The 15,387-nt window shown below is 34.4% G+C and overlaps 1 protein-coding gene across 3 annotated transcripts in view; it reads left to right on the top strand.

Moving 5' to 3' along the window:
• Positions 1 to 7,199, top strand: part of LOC140743546 (frequenin-2) — a 315,634-nt gene extending 308,435 nt beyond the window's left edge. For all 3 annotated transcript variants that reach the window (XM_073074898.1, XM_073074900.1, XM_073074899.1), the window contains exons 3-8: positions 782 to 806; positions 1,221 to 1,269; positions 2,549 to 2,638; positions 4,370 to 4,448; positions 4,819 to 4,907; positions 5,366 to 7,199. In XM_073074898.1, the coding sequence (XP_072930999.1) occupies positions 782 to 806; positions 1,221 to 1,269; positions 2,549 to 2,638; positions 4,370 to 4,448; positions 4,819 to 4,907; positions 5,366 to 5,533 (500 nt within the window). In that variant the 3' untranslated portion in view covers positions 5,534 to 7,199. The remainder of the gene's footprint in view (positions 1 to 781; positions 807 to 1,220; positions 1,270 to 2,548; positions 2,639 to 4,369; positions 4,449 to 4,818; positions 4,908 to 5,365) is intronic.
• The last annotated feature ends 8,188 nt before the right edge of the window (positions 7,200 to 15,387 follow it).

Raw genomic sequence — 15,387 nt, 5'->3', positions numbered from 1 at the left:
ATTCCTATATAACAACTATGTGGTTATTATCAAAAGCAATTATTTAAGGAATGTGTATTTTCGATAATAGGTAAACCAGTTAGCCGATGGATGCTCTATTTAGGTCACGTGACAACGTTACAATGTTATATTAAATTGTAACGACATGTAACGACGCTTCCGCCTCTCCCGTGACTAAAACATCGACCTTATCGTTATATCAAACTGTATTAAAATTAAAATCAGATTTGACCCCGAGGAATATTTATGACATCTTTCTATCCCATAAAGTTATGTCAAACGTACCACATAGCGTCTCTACGCATAATTTAAAACGATTCGTCGTAACATGTGTAACATTCTCATATAATTTGCATAATGACTTATAATTTTAAATAGTAAACATCTGGGCAAGTTTGGAATAATTTAAACAATTACGTTACTTTACAATATAGTATTACAACCTCCTTGGTGAAGCGGTCACTATTGAGACTTTTGCGATATGACGCCGAGGGTACAGAGTTCGTTCCCCGACCAGACTTGTAACTAAATGATGGATTTAGATTCTTGCTATGGGATTTTTTATCTTAAGCTACTGCTGAAGCTGCTACTGAATATTCTATGTATATTTTTATATGTGTATATCTCCTAAATAAATATAGGTAACGTAACAATGATCATCATTGATACGTAATGGTAAATTCTTGAACCTTAGAAATATAACTTAATTTAACTGCTTTGGTAGCAATATATCTGAAAATTCACAGTTCGGTTTTTAATTGTTTAATTTTCTTTGTTACAGTTACTGAAAAAGAGATCCGCCTGTGGTAAGTACAGATACGCCATTTATGATATTAACTGAAACAATAAAATTGTCTGAATTTAGGTCCAAAATTAATTATATACCTTAACCTTAACCTTAACAATAATGAGATTCTTAATATATCAGTTGAGGCTATAGAAACGCTGCTTCAAAAACCTTTCATAGAAGAAAATTATCTACCTCTTACTAGTACTCTTCATATAAATATTATTCACGTACATTTTTGGCCGAGTGTGAGCACCAAGCCTTTCGCATAATATCCAAATAACGTAATACTGAGGTATATTACGTTTTCTGAGCTTGACACAGTGAGCGCAAATAGAATAAATTCTATGAAACTTACTACATATCTACTTGCTTTATAACAAATATTTCTCAAAAGATAAAGTGGTTTATATATTCTACGTTATTCTTCTAGGCACAAAGGATTTCTGAAAGATTGCCCCAACGGCCTCCTCACCGAACAGGTGTGTATTACTTACATTATTTTATTTGTACAAATCATAATTATGTACCTACCATTTGTACCATGGACAAATATAGTTCTACAGAAAATTAGTACCTTAGATAGTAAATATTAATAAGTTTATTACAATTTTGTTTTTTTTTTCTCTTAAATTTAGGTAGGTTTTTTTTCATTAACTCATTCATTGCTTTCTGAAAAGAGTGGGAAGGCAGATGCACTTACCCGACGAGTAACCTACTCGTACCTACTAACTTAGTTACGAATATGTATGATAGCAACGCTACTGGGATGGGCCTCATTGTACAAGTTCATAAGCGGCATTTTAACATCGTTTTCTGTTTTCCATTTCATGAAACCAATCTCAACCACCTTAACACCACATCGGCAAAGTGCGATAAAAATTACAATGCACAAATAAAAGAACATTGTAACGAGGTTTCAGGCACGTAGATAGAATTTCTCACTTTGTATTCCTTTAGCGTTAAAAAGTTAAACGCAACTAGTTGACCCGGCAAACATTGTGTTGCCATATAAATAAAAAAATGTTAAGGGTGAACAACCCTTATCACTTAGGGGTATGAAGAATAGATAGTAGCCGATTCTCAGACCTACTGAATACGCATATAAAATTTGGTGTAAATCGGCAAAGCCGTTTCGGAGGAGTACGGTAACTAACATTGTGACACGAAAATTTTATATATAAGATTTGTAACAAAAGTCTGACTTCGAAAAATCAGAGGCGTCGATTTTAGTCCTCACAACTGGCAACTCAGGTACAATCCAATATAAAGTTGTATAGTTACAGACGTCCATGGACGGCAGTGACCACTTACCACCAGGTCCATTGCTTCTTTGTTACGTCAATAGTATAAAAGATGCGAATATTTAAAGCCAATCCGTGAGTCTATACATATAAATAAAATTTGAGTGTCTGTTTTTTATATTGAAATAACCGCATTTTAATACATGCATATAAATATACATACGGTACATATACCAAAATACATCTTATTTTTAATTTTTGTGTCTGTTTGTTCCGGCTAATCTCTGAAATGGCTGGACCGATTTTAACGGGACTTTTAATGGCAGGTAGCTGATGTAATAAGGAGTAACTTAACTACTTATATTTTAGTACTAGCTATGCGCGCGGTTTTCTCCCGCGTTATTTTTTTAACGCGGGTGAAACCGCGGGGCATAGCTAGTCGAACATAAAGCAGCACTGCTCTGCTTGCTTGTAGATGAACAATATTATACCCACTCAATGTGTCTCTGAATTTCAGGGCTTCATTAAGATCTACAAACAGTTCTTCCCTCAAGGTGACCCGAGCAAGTTCGCTTCACTCGTGTTTCGTGTGTTCGACGAAAACAATGTAAGTAAGACAAATACTGACAAAAACTTTTTATTATCAAGAAATAATCACTTGTTTGTAACTATGTAACAATAGGGATTTTGAACAAATTATGTTTGTAAGGTTAGGTAGGACTTGTGTACCGTACCTAAGATTATATTATCAGTTCCCTATCTATTAACGCCTGTGATTAATGTGCGACATATCTCATTTTTACTTGCCAAACATCAAAATTTAATTATTTCTAGTAGGCAGAAATTGTAACATTGAATTGAATAAATTGATTGATTATTTTTTAATAACGATTAAGTACGATACGAAACATATTTTTAAATTTTTAGCTTAGATCTGGTGCCTAAATTTAATAGCAATAAACTTTTAGAGGAAGAGGTACCTCATTGAAACGTAACCCATTTTATTTCACGGACAATTTCATAAAGCGAATTATAAAGTGAAATAACTGGGCTTGTAACTTATGAAAAAAGTAGGTAATTTATCGTAAGTAGGTAAAAATCGATTAGCACAACCAGTGCTATTTTGAAAGCAGTTTAACAACTCCGCGAGTTTGAGGCGGGCTGCCCGTATGTCATTAATTAACCTACATTAGGTAACCGTTGACTGCAGTGTTTAATATTCATGAAGCAATATCGTCAATGTTGTGGCTAGAGCTTTGGAAGCTTCGTTAGACGAATGAGATGTTGAAGAGTACTAAGTTCTTGAATTAAGTCTTCGTTTGTTACGTCGTCAAGTCATACGTTCCACTGTTAGGCTCAGTACCGTTAGTATGAGTTTTTACGTTTTTACAAAAATGACTGTTTTTGTATTTGCTTACGTATTTGCCTATACATTTCCAATCAGCGCCCCTAGCGGACTGTATCAGAACTGATTGGAAATGTATGGGAAATACATAAACAAATACAAAAACAATATTTTTTTATAAAAACGTAAAAACTCATATTAAGGGCACAGGTCTCCTGACGGTGTTTCAGATAGTTCAGGTCAAAGTATAATTGTATAAGTGTATGTGTATAAGTATAACTGTGTTGGCCAAGTGCTAATTTGTGGACTTTTCTTTTTTTTGAAGTATTCTCAGGCGGACCTAATTTTCCTTCATCGTCATAGCAAGTAATATTTAATTTCTAATACGCGTATTTTAATAATCGAGGGTGAGTCTGGAATTCGAACCGTCTTACACCGATTACAATGATCAGCCAATTAAAGATGAAAATAGAGGACAATTACAACTTCCGCTTTCTTAATAGATTCGCACTTAATTTCTCAAAACAGTAGGTATATGTTTAGGTTCATATATTTGTAAAAAAAATATAGATAACTCTATATACATAGGTACTACATATGGACAAACCGATATATGGAAAAATAAACTTTGTTTGTTCGTTGACGATCCGCGTGGCGGAGCGGGCACCATGCCGGTCTGACGCGCAGAGGGTCCCGGGTTCGATCCCCGGCAGACAGATTTCTAAATGATGAATTTAGATTTTTGTTTATGGGTCTGGGTGTTTGTGTATTTGTCTCTGTGTGTGTCCATAGCTGGGTGCTGAGTGGCAGATACAGGGAATCCTAGTGTGGGGCTGTGAGTGTAGAAAGCGTTTTTTTTTTTGTTTATTCTTCAATCCTTACTTAGGTACATAATCTCTTTAATCAATACTTATGACCGAGTTATATCGATTCCATTCCCCGGCATCATTATCAATATGCTATTAAATATAATTTTAATTAATACACTTTCAGGACGGGTCCATTGAGTTCGAAGAGTTCATACGAGCCTTGTCGGTGACGTCACGTGGGAATCTGGACGAAAAGTTACACTGTAAGTTGAACTCCTTCAATTTATATTCTTCATAAATTCTGATACTATCTTTATACATTCTGATACTAGTTTTGACCAGCAAGCATTCTCAAATTACATATAAACTATCTAACCTTCAACGCATCCTGTCAAGCCAAATTGATTATAGATCCTAGCTAACTTCAAGCTCATCCTACAAATTAGCAAAATTTTCAAAATTCTATTCTATTTTTTAAATTGCGACCTGCAGTAGTTCCGCAGAGGTTCAAAACAGCTGACCTATTCTTGGCAAACACGTGTTGAACGTTTCGCGCAAAACTTTTGTAGTTGTTAACAACTTTGTAGTTGATGCTCAAGAATCTCAAGTGATAAAATGTCTTTATTATTACAGGGGCATTCCGTCTGTACGACGTGGACAACGATGGGTACATAACCCGTGACGAAATGTACAACATAGTGGACGCCATCTACCAAATGGTGGTATGTATTGGTTATATTATTATGTTGATTTTTCTTTAGAAATATTCTACGTCACCTCATATTGTCTCCTTGCTAAGTGAGAATTGGTAAACTTTAAACATTTCTGAGAGTTTTTAAAGAGGCAGCCGCGTAGGTTTCCTCGCGATGTTTTCCTTCACCGTTAGTTACGTCAAGTGATTATTAATGTCGCACTTATAATTGTATTTTTCATAAATAAGAAATAATGCTCTGTTTCTCCCCCACAACTCTGCTTCATTTTTTTAAGCAAGCATGCCTAAAACTATGCTCTATAGGTAAAATAAACTTGTAACAAATAAAAAACCAAATTATAGCTAATAAAAAATATGAGGATTCCAACTATAATTTTAATGGTTCATTTTAGCGGTTGCCGCTAGTACAGTAGGTCAAGCTAGAATTGACCGTGAAATCCTAAAATATTCATTGATTTTCTCTTTCAGGGCCAAACCCCGCAGCCGGAAGACGAAAATACTCCGCAAAAGCGCGTCGACAAGATCTTCGACCAGATGGACAAGAACCATGATGATCGTCTCACTCTCGAAGAGTTCCGTGAGGGCAGCAAGGCCGACCCGCGCATTGTCCAGGCTCTCTCCCTTGGTGGCGATTAATCGACTGTTATTCTCTCGCCGGACTTCTCATTTACTTAAGGAGCTCCAGCCAAAACACCGCCACGTGTTTATAACAACAATATCGCTTATTATTTTGCTATCATATAAAGATGTAACACGCTTCAGCTTTTATAACTTAATTTCTGGATGATGTTATTAGTAACTAGATATCACGAGGCGGATGTTTGTTTGGTTCTGAAGTTAAACATTTGCCAATATGAACCCCGGGAAAGGGCGAGGCTATTCTTTTAGTATAATTGGATATATATTATTTATATGTGACAATGGGCGGCTGATAGCTTATTAAAATAAGGTCGCTTATAACCGTTGTAAAACAGCATATATTTGTAATGTATTGTCTGTTTATCTACACTATGCTATTCTGTCACTACTTATATCTATTGAAGCGGGGGCAAAAGGGTTTCTAAGATTATATTTAAGACTTATCGCATGTACTTTTGGGACTGTCGTGACTGCAGAATCATGTACAGTATTGATCTAATGCGACAAGGCTAAGATTGTAAAAAGCGGCGGATCACAGTGGGCAGCATGCCAGCCGCACGAACGCTATACAACTGCCCGATCGCCCCCCATTTCACGTTCAAGGTCGCCTTAACTTACCTATTTTTCGCTACACATCGCCACAAATACATAAGGCTAGTAACAAAAGTAAAAGTAACGATTAAATAATAAATTAGTTTGAATAATTGTTATTGTTATGAGTGCGACAAGATAAAGCTGCTACTAGAATGTTTTGGTGTTGGATAATAACCTAAATTTAAATAATTGTACTTAATGAGAAAAATACGAAAAAGATTGGAAAAAAATTGGCTCGAATACGTATGATTGATGTTGTAAATATTGTTTCTAATATAATGTAAAAATATTATCGTGGAGATTGTAAAATTAAATATTTTAACCGATGTAAAATCCTCGCTATCCATTTCGTGTTGGCAAATTGTCACAGCTCTTTTCAAGTAAATGTGATGGAGAACTAGTTTCTGTATTTCTGTATGTCTTGGGTCTGCTCGTTCTGGCTACGAATAGGTACATTCAGTATTCAAGATTATCACGGAAAAATAGATGTTTGATAACCTTCATGAGTACCGATTTTGACCTACCCCAGACATTCGGAATTTGTGCGAGAGAATAACAATTATCTAAGGCACCATTTTGAAAAATTGTAGCCAGATAATTAATTATAAAATCTTTTCACCTATTTACCTTTTCGCCTATTTCAAAAATATGAACTGTTACGCAACTGTTTCAGACTTTTAAACCTATGCCTATCTACAGTCATAGTTACCCTACATAATTATGTATAAACGTAATTTAAGTAGATAATATCTCCTACTTAAAAAAAAACTTTTTTACATCGAAATGATAAGTAGGTACTTTCTCGAATAACTGTGTACTTGCATCATTTTAACAGAATCTTACCAACGAAACAGTCGCTCTCACTTCGTGTTTTTGCATTACGGTGTCTATTTCTAGAACTTCATTTTTCAAGTACATACCTATATGGAAACATGAATATTCTATCTTTTTTAACTATTAGAATCCTATAGACATTTAATAATGCAATGATTAAACATTTATAGGTATTCAAACACATTTTCTTAAATGTTGTCAAGTAGGACTATTTAATATAGGTACCTTAACACTACGATATTGTATCTATTCATTCTATACCTACCTGTAAGCCCGGTACCTACTTACTGACCGTAGGTACTACCACTCGAGTGTCAACTATATTTTGACATCGGTTTTAAACATTTTTTTAAAAACAACGTTACCACGTGACTGTTATTGTTGATAAATTAGGTTTTTAAGAGTTACGCCCCATTGTCGTTATATTTGCATTTTGGGACAATATAAAAATTTTGGCATAAGTACACATTTTGGGTTTTTACAGCCCCATAGTTACGAATTAAATTGTATTGTCATATTAATGGTCGGCCACGTGGCCTGGCCATGAATTTGAGGTGTAAACTTTTTTATCAAAATTTCGGAAAGTAAAAAAATAATATTTTTAATGAATAAATTGTAATATAAATTAAGATGTTAAAACTCATCCCTAAATTATGTTTTCGTAGAAAATTTGAAAGCAGTTTACTAGTGATAAAGTTGTTTTCGAAAAATAAATTGGTAATACTTAGTCTTACTTCATAATACTTCATAATAACCACAGCTTAGAGCCATTTATCGATGTAATTTAATAGTCGAATATTATGCATATACTATACTACTATAGTAAAAAAAGACAAAAATCGTATTTTTTTTATAAACTCATTATTCGGCTGAAATATAAAGAATGATTTCTAGCTCCTGCTCGATAAGTATGGAGATTGAAATAGTTGAGTCACATGGCGGATAAGACGGCAAAAACTAGTCAATACCAACAGCTATATCTATGAAAGATTTACTTAAAGAGATTCAAAAAGTTACAATTAGTAGTTACCTGAGACAATGGAGCACACACTGTCTTATATTCTAACTGAAAGCTAAAAACTACTACATTCTACCTACCTACCTACCTACTACAACTTGCTAATTGTTGTGTAGCTATCTATTAAAGTCATATTAAAGATACTACAGGCCGTCGACAAAACTAATTGGAAAGTAGACTTCGAGTTGACTCGATTACAGCTGACAAGGTAGATGCCACTGATCAACTAGCAGCAAACCCCACTGAGGTACCTAACGTTAATAGATACTTTCTTAAACTATAGGTATCCTCAGAAAATCGTACTATCATATACTAACACTTCAATATTTAAAAATGTATTAACCAGCAAGTCTGATTCATATTTATCTCCCTCGGCTTGAAATTGCAAACACTTTCCAGTATAAAGAAAGTCAAGTTACCATTAAGGACACAAAATAAATACCTTTATGCAGCTGAAATCTTAACTTGTTCTATATTTTAGGTGATATTGCGCGTTTAAGCCGCTTTAAGTTGCTCGAAATTAAAGTAGAAACGTATCGAAAGTTTGAATTGCAAGTCAATTTATGTCCTCGGACAAAGTTTGTAGGCATTAAGATGAGATTTGATGAACTAGAGTAGGGAAATTATTGCGGGCTGTGCATTTCACCTAGTTTTAAGTACGGACGTTTGCAATTAAGTTTTATTTGCATCATATCCAAGGACGGATCGACGTCCAATCAGACTCGCCCTTGTTGACGGCCTTTACATCCTATAATTCAATCGATTAGCCCGACTTTACAGTGATCCTGGCGGAGTCACTATATTACCAACGCAATGCTAAAAGACCTCATATTTTCTCAAAATAGATGGGGATTAAAATTAAGATATACCTGATGCAAATCATGTCCACTTAAAATCAACTGGTACCAGAGGTTATTGACAGCATCCTCCAAAAGATTTAACTAGAACTTGGCCGAGCTCCTTTCGGGTGATTCGGGAGACTATATAGTTGTAGGAATTGACCTGTATCAATTCCTATTTTAATATCCAAAAGTCAGCAACGTCAGAAGCTGATAGCCAGTAGGTATTATGCCCGACAGGCCCAAAGGAACACGTTTAGTCACCGTAATCGAAACATGGTCCTATGATTCTTTGAGGACAAAAGATATCGAAAGAAAGAGAGAAAACCGAATAACGTATGTCTAGTGGACTTCTAAAGTCCGATAAATTAATGGATAACAAACAAATTAATCTTGTGCCGTCAACAGGGGCTTACAGGGGTCGCACCTACACCAATATTATTTTGCCGAGTTTTCTACCAATATAATTGAATGTGTTTGAAACCTTAGTATTTCTGACTTGTATCAACTAACAGTGGGCATAACATACATACCTAAGTTATATTATTTGATACGTCGCTAATAATGCGAACTTTTAATAATACAGACTTTTAAAAATACAGGAGTTCAACTCACACTTAATCTATTTTTGTCTCTAGATTAAGCTTATACTTAAGCATTTGATTCTCCTAAAGTTAAAACATCTTGTAGGTAAGACGTATTGGATAATTCCAATTTAATATACTTAATGTTGAACCATGTTATTCGAAATCTCATTAATAAATATAACGTTATTCTTAGAAGTACCCAACTGGGCTATGCACATTACTGTCATTTCCAATCTTCTTTCTCTTTCTATAAATTTGCTCTTCAAACGCTGCAACGCTTTACCTAAGTAACCTAAATAAGTATGCCACACATGTATGTCACAATGTCACAAGTAATGCCGTATCCACACGCATGAGACCTGTCACTATCTACTCTACACACGTTTAGCTTGATGTTGGGAAAATCTGGGCTACAAGCGCCTCCAAACCTACACAAACCAAGTCAAAACTTTATCCACACGTTTCAATTTGTGACGGGATATTTGGTAAGCGTGTGTATGCGGCATAATACACAGCAAGGGATGGGAAATGGATACAGATGAATATAATAAGCGCCAACGAGATCAGAGAACGAGACTTCAGTGTATTATGGGTTTAAAGTGCCTACTCATTGGGTTACTGTTATCGATAATCCCTACCTTGATGTGAAGTGCGTATAAAGTATGAATAAGTACTTATATTTATAATTTTATATTTTAAAGCGGATACACATAAAGGTTCTTTTATATCTACACAGTTTAAACGTGCCGGACACGCACCATGGAAAACCAAAATCATATTATTCTATATAATTTTATTGACAGACACGACTTGAGTCGATGCGGCCATGTTACGATAGACACCTACCTACATTGTAAAAATAGTACATTACAATACGAGGACGAAAAATTTTTTTCTGACAAGTGTGGGTTTGCAGGCCGAGCCGCAGGCGAGGACTGCAATCACACGAGTCAGAAAAACATTTTTCGTCCGCGTGTTGTATAAAATTTTATATTACGGGGTCGGAAATGGGGGCTTTGCGCACGTGAAGCGTGCGTAAAACGTCCATTTACGCACGCCGTGATATAAAATATTATTTTGTCTGCCACGACCCGTGCCTGACACGTCCAATGAATGTAGATATAAACAGGGCCTAATGTGTGATTGCGTAAGAAAATAGACTTTGACGAAAATACGATTGTAAACCATTGTAAATCATTAGCCTAATCACATTATTTGATATAAGTTTATATTGGCATGAATTTTACATAACTGTTAGAAAATAGTGAGACGGAAACATATTGAAATCAGTTTAAAGGCAGTAAGACCCTTATGGGTCGGAGTAAGGTAACCGGTACACCCATTTCTGCCTATTACCAGCAACGATAAGCGCTTCTATATTCTGATTGATGGTAAGGGAGCTCTAATCGGATTCAATCCAATAATGTGAAAAGGCTAAGATAGTTATCACTGGCAAATGACTTAAGTTGCATACAACGCTTTTATTTACCGAGGAACTAAATGGCAGCGAACTGGTCTTTCTTTACTCATTAAGAGTATATTTTAGAATACCTACACTGAAATAACTAAACGAAAATATATACCTACAAGTAACTGAATCTTCTCTAGAAGGCATTTTAGAAATATGAAATGGGCTATGCTCTTATAATGTAATACTCGTTGTAGGTAACTTGCGATCACGATATAGTCTCTACATTCGTCATTTAACAATCTAAAGTTCGCTGTCATAAAGTACCTACTTGCGTTGTTTTAACTGTAATACAGGTTATAATACTTAATAACACTTTTACTATGTAAATAGTAATTTCTATTCGCCTACTTTACAACATAATGTTCACTTTTAATATAAATGGATGATTAATAATAAAGAGTATAAAAAATGCCTTGTTTTATTTAAATACACTTATGTAGATAATAAGAACTACCTATATATGTATATATACATAATATAGCACATAACAATTCGTATAGTTCCAACTCTTAGTATATCCCACTGCTGGGCACGTGTATGACATGATAAAAATGCCATACAGCCCCGATATTAAATGAATCTTTCCTATTCTGCATATTAAAAATTGTCGTAAGTATTTAGATCTTTTGTAGGCAAAAAATAATTACTAATAACGGGCTTTTATTATATATTTAAAAATAATTACTAAACGGGTATTGCCTTTAGTTACGAATGATCATAACCTACGCCCGATATTAATTAATCAATCTATCCAAAGGATTTCCTACCAAAGATCGACATTTGAAAAGTCCTGCATACAAATGAATATTAAAGTTCAGTAAGGGTACCTTAAAAACAATCATTGTTAAAGTTATCAAGAATCAACGTTATAAAGTTATCAACTAAAATAACAATTAAATATACTTTATTATATACCTACCTACTAATATTTATTTAGTAACTATGCGTTATTAGAACAACGTATCCATAACTGAAATCCCCAAAGCCATATAGAATAGAACTAATTTAAAGGGTACCTTTGTTGATGTCGCAGAGGGTTAATATAGTTAATATTAGGAGATAGTTAATATGAAATGAAACACCACTTTAGGAATATGTATCTATACAAGACACAATTTTAACAGCTTTATATTTATAGTACTCAGGGCAACAAACATGATTAGCTATAAAAGTTATCACAAACTGGTAATCATCACACAAAACAAACTAATTACAACCAAAATTTATACAATCATAAGACTTGCTAAACTTTTGTTAATGCATAAGACGTTGAATGTGATCACAACAATGTAAAAAGCACCATTAATATATGAATCGACACATACAGGCACATTGTTTCGCGGGATTATTTCCGCATGCGTGTCACTCCGCTTTCCACGTTCGGCCTACATGCCGGCGGATTAAGGTAAGTCGGAGGCCCGGGGCGGCAAGTTGAATGGAGGCCCCCAGTTTTTTTAGCCAGTTAACAACTGTGTTTGGGGGCCCCCAGCGTCGGGCGCCCGGGGCGGACAGCCCCTTCCGCCCTCCCGTTAGTCCACTAGTCTAAATGACAAGAAGTATTCATGACAGGACGCGAGCGACACGCATGCAGTCCAGGTCCGGAAAAAACCCGCGTAATAGAAATAAGGTCCCGAACCCCACTACATAAATACAACACGCGATGCGACTACCCCAACCGCATATTGTATGAATGTGCCTAAACCCAAGGATCAGGCAAAGGTTACCATTTATACACGATTCCCAGCGTAATCCACATTGATCATAATATATACTGAACATCGTAACATAGATGACATCAATAGGTCAATATATCACTACAATATTGATGTAGAAAATTTTCCTTATTAGAAGACAATTATCGCCATCACAGCATTAAATGTGAATTTCAATATGCTACATCATATGCTACAAATTATTTTAGATATTCCTGACTTTTTGCCAATACGGTTGATTATGCAGACACAACAGATTAAGAAAATCGTCATAAGAATTAATTCACAACCAGTGGTGTAGCTTGCATTGGGCCCTGTATTAAAAATTGTAGGGGGGCCCCAAAAAATGTTCCCGGTATTATTTAGTTTTGAAGTAAAAACTTCTTTAACATTTTTTTTATAATATATATTTCCAGGGCACTACGGTCTAAGAGTTTAGGAGAATTTGTAAATAACAATTAACGAATCTCCGTTTACCTACTGGCGGGGCGCCTGTCGCTCGGGGGCCCCTTATCATTGATAAGACGATAGCTACGCCCTTGTTTATAGCCTTGCTGTGCAATCGACCTATCTTTCAGCTGGATTCAACGAGTGCGCCAGCAGTCTACAATTGTTAAATAAAATGGTAACCTAAACCTAACCTATGAATCTGGCTTCAGTTGCGGCCGAATAAGAATTTAAGGCATTTCATTGGTATACAAAGAAGTTAAATCCATATGGATATAGAACGGACGTTGTAAGAATGTTCATACCATACACATCTTGACTGCTATTAGTAATACATTTCAGAACTCAATACCATTGGTAATAATAAGGCAAACGTGGATGACAATTTTCCTACAATGTCCGGTCTACTGCTACTACAATCGAATGTTCTGGTAATTTGTGTCGAATCATTCTATCTAGCGCTACAAGACAAATATTTTGAATGAGCACACAATCACCTTAAAAGTACCTACTACAGCTTATTTAATTACGCACACATGCAGCACAATCCCATATAATATTGCTTTTAGATTGAGAGTCCTCTAAATTTCTAATATTCCACTAGCAATATCGATGCTAAAAAGCTAAAATTCGGGTACATTGTTGCTGCCCATAACAATTGTCTAGTAATTGTGATTGGGATATATCAATACAACATTTCAGTCATAGTTTATTTTATACAATGCAGAGTCATGTAGAGACATAGATTTATTTAAAATAAACTACTATGTAAACCCGTTTTATGTATAATATAGGAAGTTCAGAGTCTCTTTAAACAATACCAGTGTCGTAGCTAATATCAGCTAATATTTAAATTCATTGACCCCGCAAAAAATATGGTCCTTATGCTGAGAAAGCTACTCCTGTTTTAAATATTGTCTATGATTCAAAATTATATGTTCCCGTATCACTATGAGGTCTGCGTGTGACCCGTCTTGTAGTTTGTTTCCCTAACAACGCCCCATGCAATCAGCTCCTACTAGCTATGACCCTGATAAAAGTGGTAGCGCTTCTAGTGACAAACAGGCTATAGTTTACAGCCGCTTATACCATATCAGGTTTTAATATAAATCTACTACTATAATTATATCGCATAGTTTCAACCTTTCGTCGTAATTAATACTATCTCGATTTCTATTAATATTACAAGTCTATATAGTTAATGTAACAGTATGAAAATACATAATTGTAAATTAACAAAGCAACAACTAACAATTCTTGAACTTGACTGATACTTAAATACAAATTTAAAACCTGATTTAAAATAATAATCAATAATATCGAGTGAAAATTAATTAACGTTAAAAATTTATAATTAAAATAAACGTGTGACATACATATATTCATAATTATTCTAATAAAAGCAAGTATAGTAAATAATAATTATTAATTCCATTATTATCATGCATTAATAAAACAACGAATAATTTACTTAATCAAAACTTAAAATAGACATATTTGTACAGTTATTTGTATGTGAAATAACTAAAGTTAAATAATATGGTATCTAAATAATTTTATTATTGTTTGGTGTCTTCTTTTCATTTTATATGTATAAAAAAGCTTGAATATTCTGATCTACGCCCGTGTTAATAATAATCAATCCATACAATGTTATGCCTACCAAATATCGACATATCACTATTTCTTCATTCTAGACATTGTCAAATTTTGATATATAGTATGTAAAAATTGGATAAATTGATTATTAATAACTGGCTTTAGTTAACCTATTACATATTTTAAAATTGTTATTATTTAGAGGCTTTATGACATAATCAAATTATTGATTGGTTGTTTACACACGACGCCGGAGTGGCAGTGGCGTAAAAACACGTGAACAAAACCATATAAAATCTATGGTTTCTTCACCTATATAACCATACAGCCACTACCATAACAGCGCTACCGCTTAACGTTGCGGCGCTCTGTGTGAACAGCCTTAGAATTACAATCCTTATTTCTTGTACATAATGTGTAAACTGTCATTTTAGGTGTAAATGTTACTATGCATTAAAATATTGGCACTACTCAAATAGTGCTTATCGTACGAAATCACACAATATAATTTTAATCAAATTACAACTATTTATTGCGTAGTCAAAGACTTAAAAGCATTGAAATGTCTAATATTATGTATCTCTGTTGCTTATGTCCTAATACAGCTCAATAGGGACATTAAAATCAACTCCAGAATTTTAATATGATTAATGAAACCCTCTTACATATTATAATATTGACCTGGTGTTGTCAATAAACAACTATGAATTTTGTGCTATATTGCTAGTCACAATTATCATAAAACTACAT

This window comes from Epargyreus clarus, unplaced genomic scaffold (assembly GCF_041222505.1).
Source record: "Epargyreus clarus isolate Ecla_fem2 unplaced genomic scaffold, WU_Ecla_fem_2.2 ptg000007l, whole genome shotgun sequence".
Taxonomy (NCBI): domain Eukaryota; kingdom Metazoa; phylum Arthropoda; class Insecta; order Lepidoptera; family Hesperiidae; genus Epargyreus; species Epargyreus clarus.
Note: the sequence above shows the minus strand (reverse complement) of the source record. Positions and strands in the feature narration are given on the sequence as shown.